We start from the raw sequence: 11,149 nt of genomic DNA on the forward strand, positions 1-11,149 counted from the left end.
ATTATTATTATTATTATTATTATCATTATTATTATTATTATTATTATTATTATCATTATCATTATTATCATTATTATTATTATTATTATTATTATTATCATTATTATTATTATTATTATCATTATTATCATTATTATCATTATTATTATTATTATTATTATTATTATTATTATCATTATTATCATTATTATCATTATTATTATTATCATTATTATTATTATCATTATTATTATTATTGTTATTATTATCATTATTATTATTATTATTATTATTATTATTATTATTATTATTATTATCATTATTATTATTATTATTATTATTATTATTATTATCATTATTATTATTATTATTATTATCATTATCATTATTATTATTATTATTATTATTATCATTATTATTATTATTATTATTATTATTATTATTATCATTATTATTATTATTATTATTATTATTATTATTATTATCATTATTATTATTATTATTATTATTATCATTATTATTATTATTATTATCATTATTATCATTATTATTATTATTATCATTATTATCATTATTATTATTATTATTATTATCATTATTATTATTATTATTATTATTATTATTATTATTATTATTATTATTATCATTATTATTATTATTATTATTATTATTATCATTATTATTATCATTATTATTATTATTATTATTATTATCATTATTATTATTATTATTATCATTATTATTATCATTATTATTATTATTATTATTATTATTATTATTATTATTATTATTATTATTATCATTATTATCATTATTATCATTATTATTATTATCATTATTATTATTATCATTATTATTATTATTGTTATTATTATTGTTATTGCTATTATTATTATTGTTGTTGTTGTTGTTGCTATTATTATTGTTGTTATTATGATTATTGTTGTTATTATTGTTGTTATTGTTGTTGTTAACTGCAGATAACGTGTTTATTTTTCAGTGAACAACGCAGAAGCTGCAACAAATGCCACTGTGGATGAAAAGTTCTCCTTTCGAGGTGCAGAAAGAGATCAATACATTTCACAATATCATGCTGTTAGTAGAAGTAGAAGTACTCAGTTCTTGTACTTGAGTAAAAGTACAAGTACTCAGTAAAAAACACTTTATAAATAACATGTGTTATTATTATTATTAACTGCAGATAGCATGTTTATTTTTCACAGAAGCTGCACGGGAAGGATTTGTGGATGAAAAGTTCTCCTTTCGAGGTATGAGATCAATACATTCCACAATATAGTGCTGTTAGTAGAAGTAGAAGTACTCAGACCTGGTCCTTAAGTTAAAGTAGTACGCATTAAAAACACTTTATAAATAACATGTATTATTATTATTATTGTTGTTGTTGTTGTTGTTGTTGTTATTGTTGTTGTTGTTATTATTATTATTAACTGCAGATTACGTGTTTATTTTTCAGTGAACAACACAGAACCTGCACGAGAAGGATTTGTGAATGAAAAGTTCTCCTTTCGAGGTGCAGAATGAGATCAATACATTCCACAATATAGTGCTGGTCATAAAAGTAGAAGTACTCAGATCTTGTACTTGAGTAAAGTAGAAGTACTCAGATCTTGTACTTGAGTAAAGTAGAAGTACTCAGATCTTGTACTTGAGTAAAGTAGAAGTACTCAGGTCTTGTACTTGAGTAAAGTAGAAGTACTCAAATCTTGTACTTGAGTAAAGTAGAAGTACTCAGATCTTGTACTTGAGTAAAAGTAGAAGTACTCAGATCTTGTACTTGAGTAAAGTAGAAATACTCAGATCTTGTACTTGAGTAAAGTATAAGTACTCAGGTCTTGTACTTGAGTAAAGTAGAAGTACTCAGGTCTTGTACTTGAGTAAAGTAGAAGTACTCAGGTCTTGTACTTGAATAAAGTAGAAGTACTCAGGTCTTGTACTTGAGTAAAGTAGAAGTACTCAGATCTTGTACTTGAGTAAAGTAGAAGTACTCAGGTCTTGTACTTGAGTAAAGTAGAAGTACTCAGGTCTTGTACTTGAGTAAAGTAGAAGTACTCAGGTCTTGTACTTGAGTAAAGTAGAAGTACCAGAGTGTAGGAATACTCTGTCACAGTGAAAGTATTCTAAATGTTCCTCCAGTGAAAGTAGAAAGTACTCTCCTCTAAATGTACTTAAAGTAGCGACAGTAAAAGTAGTCATTGTCTGATTGGTCCATTTCAGAATAATGTCTCTGATATGTTTTATAATGATTGATCATTAAAGTGTTCTCAGAGCTGGTAAAGGTGCAGCTAGTTAGAATGGCTTTGTATACTGCAGGGTAGCTGCTGGATTTACTGCAGGTGAACTACAGTCTGATTTAAGGGATTATATTTACCATCATTAATCCTAATCTGCCTAGCAACTAAAGGTATTAAATAAATGTAGAGGAGTAAAAGTACAGAGACGCATTACATGTAAGTACTAAAGTAAAGTACAAATATGTGAAATGGAATTTCAAAGTACAGCATTTGAGGAAATCTACTATCTTACTCCATAGTACACACACACACATACATATCTATATATTACACATATCTGCCATATACATCTGTTATACATAATATATGCATCTGTCCATACCTCCTCATTCAACAGTGTAAAGTATTTAAATACGTTCAATGTATTCCACATATGTATATATTTCACATCCTCAAATCTTTAGTGTTGTTATTGTAAATATTCTTCTCTCTTTTTGCACTATTTTATTTATCTTTTGCACCATGTATGTTGAGTTGTTGGAGGAGCATGGGACATAAGATTTTCATTGCCAACATATACGCTGTATATGCTGCATATGACCAATAAAACCTTGAAACCCCTGATTATATAAAATATCATATATATATTATTATCATAATTATTGATTAAAAATATTGAATGGTTGGTCTCTGTTGTTTCAGGACAATGTCGACCTTGTCAGAAGGGCTGGGTATTTGTAAAATACAGCTGCCAATTGGTTCCTTCCCCTTGGCGTTCTTCTGAATGGAAAACTTGGGAAGAAGCTCGAGAAGACTGCAGAGGACATAGTTCAGATCTGGCTGTTGAACAGAAGTCGGTGGGAGAGGTAAACCCATTAATTTGACACACGAAAGTTAATGTGCTTCCTATATGCTTGAACACACTTTGGGTCTTACGGCCTTAATGTTTTATTCATTGTTTAAATATCAAGGAATTCTTTCTGTTGTCAGTTCTATAGACGCAGACCGATGAAGTCACAATACTGGATTGGTCTGAGAGTTGTAAAAGGGAGATGGCAGTGGGTGGATGGAAGTATTCTGACTGATCGGTAAGAGACTTATTACTAAAAACTTTGAATCATACAAATACTTCGGCCTTTATTTAAAATTCCTGTTCTTCCCTCAGCTCCTGGAGATCAGCTCCTCTTGACGGTCAATGTGTGATGTCTGATCTGGGAGGAGGATGGATATCAGTGAAATGTGATCAGAAACATCAGTGGATCTGCCAGAAGAAAGCTCTGTCTGTTTAAACACTGCCGTCATACTTTTACTCTTACATGTGTTTTATTTTTGCTTTGCACAAAATGCAGTAACCTAATGTTCCAAATAAGTATGAAATGATGAGTTGATAAAAAAAGACCTAAACTTGCTCCGTTTTCTATTTCAACAGGGGTTGCTTCCTCTGTGCTTTTACCATAATTTCAATGAGCTGATTTCTTAAGCATTTGAATCGTGACTCCATTTTAATATATAGAGATGAGAGTTATGTGTGTGATTTATCTAGAAGCTAATTCATAATGTTAAGTCTATGATGTTGAATAAAATAGCTGTCCCAAAGTGTTGTTATTGTCTCACAAGTCAGTAACAGATGAACAAAACAGGGTAATAAGAGCCAGTAATGAGAGAAGCGTAGTGCGTTTTACAAATGGAAACCATACTACCTTTAATAAATAAAGCAAACAGCAGAGTGTGAATCCTTCATGAAAGGAACAACCGTGCGGCATCATTTTTAAAAGACACCTTTAGGACGGCTGGAAGATTACCTAACTGCTGTGATTGTCCATTAGAATGATTAATCCTGTTAGAATAACAACTGTTACGTTTATATATATTGAACAGACCAATTTTAATAAAAGTATAATAAAGTATTTTTTGTCAGTTTGTCAACGCGTACTCTAAAGCAATATGCACAGTTTTTATTTAATGAAGTATGTCTATTCTGTCTGCAACCGAGCAAGATCTTTATATTTATATTAGGATATATCTTTATACTGAGAGGTGAAAGAAGTACTCAGGTCTTGTGTTTGAGTAAAAGTAGAAATACTCAGGTCTTGTACTTGAGTAAAAGTAGAAGTACTCAGATCTTGTACTTGAGTAAAAGTAGAAGTACTCAGGTCTTGTGTTTGAGTAAAAGTAGAAATACTCAGATCTTGTACTTGAGTAAAAGTAGAAGTACTCAGATCTTGTACTTGAGTAAAAGTAGAAGTACTCAGATCTTGTACTTGAGTAAAGTAGAAGTACTCAGGTCTTGTACTTGAGTAAAGTAGAAGTACTCAGATCTTGTACTTGAGTAAAAGTAGAAGTACTCAGATCTTGTACTTGAGTAAAGTAGAAGTACTCAGGTCTTGTACTTGAGTAAAGTAGAAGTACTCAGATCTTGTACTTGAGTAAAGTAGAAGTACTCAGGTCTTGTATTTGAGTAAAGTAGAAGTACTCAGATCTTGTACTTGAGTAAAAGTAGAAGTACTCAGATCTTGTACTTGAGTAAAGTAGAAGTACTCAGGTCTTGTACTTGAGTAAAGTAGAAGTACTCAGGTCTTGTACTTGAGTAAAAGTAGAAGTACTCAGATCTTGTACTTGAGTAAAGTATAAGTACTCAGGTCTTGTACTTGAGTAAAGTAGAAGTACTCAGATCTTGTACTTGAGTAAAGTAGAAGTACTCAGGTCTTGTACTTGAGTAAAGTAGAAGTACTCAGATCTTGTACTTGAGTAAAGTATAAGTGCTCAGGTCTTGTACTTGAGTAAAGTAGAAGTACTCAGGTCTTGTACTTGAGTAAAGTAGAAGTACTCAGATCTTGTACTTGAGTAAAGTAGAAGTACTCAGGTCTTGTTCTTGAGTAAAGTAGAAGTACTCAGATCTTGTACTTGAGTAAAAGTAGAAGTACTCAGATCTTGTACTTGAGTAAAGTAGAAGTACTCAGATCTTGTACTTGAGTAAAGTAGAAGTACTCAGGTCTTGTACTTGAGTAAAAGTAGAAGTACTCAGATCTTGTACTTGAGTAAAGTAGAAGTACTCAGGTCTTGTACTTGAGTAAAAGTAGAAGTACTCAGATCTTGTACTTGAGTAAAGTAGAAGTACTCAGATCTTGTACTCGAGTAAAGTAGAAGTACTCAGATCTTGTACTTGAGTAAAGTAGAAGTACCAGAGTGTAGGAATACTCTGTCACAGTAAAAGTATTCTAAATGTTCCTCCAGTGAAAGTAGAAAGTACTCTCCTCTAAATGTACTTAAAGTAGCGACAGTAAAAGTAGTCATTGTCTGATTGGTCCATTTCAGAATAATATCTCTGATATGTTTTATAATTATTGATGCATTAACATGTTTATAATCGTGTGTTTAAAACACTTCAAGTTAGCCTAGAGTTCTAAGAATTGGTTTCAGGACAACATGTTTTGTCTTTGGCCATTTTACATTATAGGTTAATCAATGCTTAACACTTTCAATGCTGTAGTTCATTGATGCACCTGTGCGTACAGTTCCCCCGAGTAATGCAATCTACAATTTTGGTAGAATTGTCTTTTTGGAAAGGGTGGTAATTTAGTATTTTAGTTGCATCATGTTTGCACTTTGTAGACGGTCCCTGCAGCTCGAGGGGCTGCGTGTATCGGCTTGTTTCGATAGAGATTAGGTAGAAGCTCATTGTCGACTTTACTGTGGTGTTTAAGAAACCTCGTTTGTGTGTGGGGAACGTTTTGTGTTTGAGGTATTGATTCGTCTATATCTTCCTAACTTCACAGAACTGTTTCCAGAACATAATTTGATCGTTTGAACGATTAGCAGCCGACCTTATAAAATATGCTATTAAATTGAAGAACAGGAGAGGGTGATTGGCTGTGATTGGCTGTGATTGACTGTAATTGACTGTGATTGATTGTGATTGGCTGTGATTGGCTGTGATTGACTGTGATTGGCTGTGATCGGTTGTTCGCCTTCACTTCACCAGCGGTGGGCGTTTATTGAACGTCCATGATGCGGACCAAAATGTTAACCACTTTCAACCTGCTTTCAACTAATGACGCAGCAGTAAGTTGCGTCTACATTCACAGCAGTGGATTTGAGCACGGAAAGGCCGTGATGTTCCTTAAGCATAATATGCAAATGTTATTTTTCCTCGGTAAAGGAAGGTGGCTGAGGTGCGTTCCGGAGCAGCTATGAAAGCCTGTCACCATGGCAACACGTCAGCCCGGGACGTGTGTCCTCAGGTGAGCCACTTTTACATGTCTAAATATTAATATAAAGTCGATTTAAGAGAGAGAAATTAAATATATTGACATTCAGAATCCTCATTTGTGAGTTCTGATTCACCTGTAGCGATAGTGTCTTTAAGTCATTTGTTAATAATAATAAAATCGTTCATGTCAAAGTTTAACCGTTGGTCCTGTCAGTGAACGGTTATATAGTTCAGCTAACGTTTCTAAGCAGCCTATTTATTGTCAGTTCTTTTTTTGCTAATAGTTATATTTGACCAGTAACTGACACCGGGCTTTCATGTCTCTGCAGATCTTGAAGTGTTTTTTAAGCAATTTAATAATTTTTCAACCTTCGGAGCCATCAGCGTTTCTTCGTTGGAGTTTAATGGTTAGCTGTAAGTCGTTAGCTGTTAGCCCGCCGCCATCTTTAAAATAGTGGCTTTCTGCTGTTAAACGTTCGGTCAGAAAGAGAGAAGGTAAGATGGAGGAAGAGACTATACTAATGAACAAACTCAATTCATTGAAATACACATACACATGTTTGAATATGAGTTTATCATGTGCAGAAAGATAAACTAACACACAGAAAGAAAATGGTGAGGATGTGAGCCAGTTTCGTTAAAGGCCTCATAAATAATGACATTTAAATATTGTCCTTCTGCTGCCAAACAATGTTAAGCCTTGCAGCATTTCCTTCCGGGTAATATTTGTTTTATTTTATTCTACCCGAAGTTTACCCCAGAAAGCTTGCTATAAATGTTGGCTTATTCTAGCTAGCTAGCAATGACAGTTAATGCAAGTTAGCAGTTGAATCTTCCAATTACAATTGTGTTGAAGCCTAATAACATTTAAATATTGTGCTCTAGCTGAAGCTCGACTAACTTGTGTATTATCCTTAAATGTTTAGCCTTGCAGCATTTTCTTCCGGGTAATATTTTTGATTTAATGTGGTAGTCTACCCCAGAAAGTTTGCTGTAAATGCTGGATAATTCTAGCTAGCTTGCAATGCTAATTAGCAGGTGACTGCAATAAACCATTTTGTTGAGGGCCTAACAACGTCTAAATATTGTCCTCTTGGAGCTTGACTAACTAATTTGGTCATTTCAGAGTTGGAGGGCATTTAGTAGTGTTGTTACCTCCGACTCTCCTGCTTCGAAGCTTGTATCAAAAAATGAACCAGCGCAAGGCAAAGCAATGTATCGGTGCTTGATTCGTTTGCTGCTGATCACGTGACCAATGACGTCCGAAGCTTCGTTTCAACGCACACTCACGTGACTGCTTCAATTCGATTCAAAGGTGCGCGAAACGGCGCGCGAGTTGTGGGGTTTGAAGTAGTCGAGAATCAGACAGTCAGTAGTAGTACAGCGAGTTGCGAGTAGTAGTAGTAGTAGTAGTAGCAAAGTAGTCGAGAGCAGTGTTGCGAGTCAGAACAGTCAGTATAACTAGTAGTAGTAGTAGCAAAGTAGTCGAGAGCAGTGTTGCGAGTCAGAACAGTAAGTATAGCGAGTATAGTAGCAAAGAGAAAATAGTTAATTGCAATGGAACCTGTTGCAAAGAGAGGCCGCTCCGAGATGTGGGAGCACTTTAATTTGATTTCTCCGAACAAGGTTGGCAATAGGGCAGGCAAAACCTATATAATTTTATAGCGTAATTATGGATGTTTTTGGAAGTAGGCTAAGCTTTGGCAAAGCAGCTCCCCACAATGTTTTAATTGTGTTATGGTTAACTGATCATGCAACACATCTGCCCGTGTCATGTCATGTCATGGATGAACTTACTGGCTAACCACCCACGAAATCTAGCATTCTTTGCATATATCTAATAATGAAATGTTGTCCCAGGTGTATGGTTCACTTTATTCTACTATAGAATAAACTTGTGTCATCAAAATTATCCTGTGTGCCATGTGTAATTGTAGTGAATGTGTGCATTGGATAGGTCATAATGGCGATTTGGCTTGTATCATAGCCTATTGGCAATGGTTAGTGAAGTTGTTACACATGCGTATAAGTATATATATGTTTTTTTAATTCTGTTTTCAGGTCCAATGTTTGGTTTGCCATCAACAGCTGGCCTATAATAATAACACCTCATCCATGCTGAGGCATTTCCGTGCTAAGCATGAGGCTGGCCAAGCTGCAGCGAGCATCCGGGGTGAGTACCATTGCTCTAATTCAGTAGTTCCCTCCTACATGTAATCGTCATGTTAATATATGTTTATGCATTTATTTCATGGCAGCATTTATTCATTAAAAGTACTCGCAGTGGTATTATGTTATGTAGCCATGACCTTTTGTTGTGTTGCAGGCGATAGAAAGGCCAAGATTGATGAGGCACTGGTGAACATGATTGTCCAGGATTCCCAGCCTTTCAAGGTATAAGGATATGTATTTTCCACATACATAGAGATATGTTTTTCTGTAAAACACATATTAAATATCTTCTACTGTTTAGGTTGTGGATGATCAAGGTTTCAGAGCCTTGGTTTCCCTTTTGGACCCTACGTATGTCCTTCCATCAAGGCAGACCTTGAAGTCCATGATGGAGGCAAGGTATCGTGAGGAGAAGCAGAAGGCCAAAGACAAGGTTCAGAAGGCTACTGCTGTGGCCTTGACCTCGGATATGTGGACATCCATCCACATGGATTCCTACCTGGCCTTCACTTGCCATTTTGTGGATGAGGAAGACAAGTTGGCGACTGTTTTGCTGGCAGTTGCTAAGTTTGGGGAGCGCCACACTGCATCCAACATTGCAACTGTGAAAGGGTCAATTCTGGAAGAGTGGGAAATACCCAAAGCAAAGGTCATGTGCCTTACTACAGATGGTGCCTCAAATATGCACCTCTGTAGTAGCATCATGGAGGTAAGGCACAGCCACTGCATTGCTCATGCCTTGAATTTGGTGGTGAAGAAGGCCCTCAAACTAACCCCAGGTCTGGAGGAGGTGCGCACTAAGGCAAGAGATATTGCCACTTACTTCAGGACCAGCACTGTAGCCAGAGAGCGGCTTCTCTGCCTTCAAAACCAAATGGGTGGTCCAACAAATAAACTCATTCAAGAGGTGGACACAAGATGGAACAGCACCTTAGACATGCTCCAAAGACTGTACGAGCAGAGAGAGCCAGTGGGTGCAGCCTTGGCCTCTCTTCAGACAGATGTGGCACCATTGACCTCCAATCAATACCACAGCATAAGTCAGTGCATTTCTCTTTTGGCCCCTCTCAAAGAAGCCACAGTTGAGCTTTCTGCCGAGAAACATGTGTCAGGTTCGAAAATAATTCCGCTGGTGAAGATGCTGCGGCACATTATTGCAACAAAACAAAGGCAGCTTACAGATGAAATGGCCAGAGATTTGGCTAAACATTTGTTAACCCTAACGTCTGAAAAGCTTGGGAATTATGAGGTTGCAGGACCGCATGCTCTGGCCACTCTCCTGGATCCTCGTTTTAAAACCATGGGGTTTTGCAACACCACACACCAGCAAAATGGTGTTAAAAAACTTATGGCAGAATGTGCCACTGTTATAAGGCAAAAAACACCTGATCCGGCACCCTCCGATGATCCTACCCCATCAACTTCACATGATGCACCTTCAACCTCTGATTCATCAGGTATGGATGCAGTTTCAATGTTGTAGTGTTTATGTATAATATACAGTATATTGATTGCATTCCTGTACCATTACCGTTTCAGGCCTGTGGGAGCTGTTGGATGCACAAGTTTTGGAGAAGAGGAAGGTCAAAAGTGCTACAGCCAATGCCTCTGTAGAGACGAACTGGTACCTTGCAGAGCCCAACATTCCACGAAATGAAGACCCACTTGAGTATTGGGTCAAGCACAAGCATGTGTACCCCCATCTTTTTGTGTTGGCACGGAATCTTTTGTGCATTCCGGCCTCATCTGTGCCATGTGAACGCGTTTTTTCCAAGGCTGGGGAAATAGTTTCCAAGAAGAGAAACCGACTAAACCCCAGTACTGTGGAGAAAATTGTGTTTCTTAATAAAAATGAGTGATGGCAAAGTGAAGCTTTATGAACCAGTGAAGCTTTCCATCCAATTGTATTGGAAAAAGGTTCATTCATTCAATGCATCTAAAACTCTAGGTTGACCTCTGCTGTTGAAAACGTGTAGTGCAGTATGTTTCAAACACCCTATATTTTGCCTCCCTCTCTGTGGGCTGAACATGACTATGAAAACTTGAACCAATAAATCATGTCATCAATATGTGGATTCCTATTTGAATAAAACTACTGCTTTTCTCGTATGAATTGTGTCCATGTTTGTGTATTTCACAATTGTGTCTGGGTGTCATTCTGTACCTTTGTTTGCAGCTTTGTGCATGTGTGAGTGATCATACTAGCAGAAGATAGATCTTCGTTTTACACAAATGTGAGATTGAAAATAATTGCAAGTGCTTCCTAATGCCTGTGCAGTTTATGGCAGTCATAGTGACTTATTTGAACTATTTCTTGAATGTGGCAAGGGTTTTACAGAGGAGAGATCAGTGTGGCAGGGAAGTGCTTGTGGACAGGTTACACATGGAAGGGCAAGAACATGGAGGTGCAGTGAAAGTGCTTGTGGACAGGTTACACATGGAAGGGCAAGAACATGGAGGTGCTTGTGAACAGGGGTTGGGTGGGATGGGACATGAAATTAAAATCGATTTTTAGACTAGGGTGACCAAACGTCCT

At 35.9% G+C, this 11,149-nt stretch overlaps 2 protein-coding genes across 5 annotated transcripts in view; both read left to right on the forward strand.

Annotated features, from left to right (window-relative positions):
* The window catches only part of LOC134862260 (uncharacterized), a 14,958-nt gene extending 10,820 nt beyond the window's left edge, over nt 1-4,138 (forward strand). For all 4 annotated transcript variants that reach the window (XM_063880061.1, XM_063880063.1, XM_063880062.1 and 1 more), the window contains 6 exons: nt 980-1,036; nt 1,203-1,247; nt 1,454-1,510; nt 2,934-3,097; nt 3,222-3,319; nt 3,397-4,138. In XM_063880061.1, coding sequence (XP_063736131.1) covers nt 980-1,036; nt 1,203-1,247; nt 1,454-1,510; nt 2,934-3,097; nt 3,222-3,319; nt 3,397-3,520 — 545 coding nt within the window. In that variant the 3' untranslated portion in view covers nt 3,521-4,138. The remainder of the gene's footprint in view (nt 1-979; nt 1,037-1,202; nt 1,248-1,453; nt 1,511-2,933; nt 3,098-3,221; nt 3,320-3,396) is intronic.
* A 3,991-nt stretch (nt 4,139-8,129) lies between these two features.
* LOC134861665 (zinc finger BED domain-containing protein 4-like) lies at nt 8,130-10,805 on the forward strand. Its single transcript, XM_063879060.1, has 5 exons — nt 8,130-8,614; nt 8,768-8,835; nt 8,915-10,070; nt 10,153-10,306; nt 10,790-10,805. The coding sequence occupies exons 1-5, from the start codon at nt 8,557-8,559 to the stop codon at nt 10,803-10,805; spliced, it is 1,452 nt and encodes a 483-aa protein (XP_063735130.1). The 5' UTR covers nt 8,130-8,556.
* The last annotated feature ends 344 nt before the right edge of the window (nt 10,806-11,149 follow it).

This window comes from Eleginops maclovinus, chromosome 3 (assembly GCF_036324505.1).
Source record: "Eleginops maclovinus isolate JMC-PN-2008 ecotype Puerto Natales chromosome 3, JC_Emac_rtc_rv5, whole genome shotgun sequence".
Lineage (NCBI taxonomy): Eukaryota > Metazoa > Chordata > Actinopteri > Perciformes > Eleginopidae > Eleginops > Eleginops maclovinus.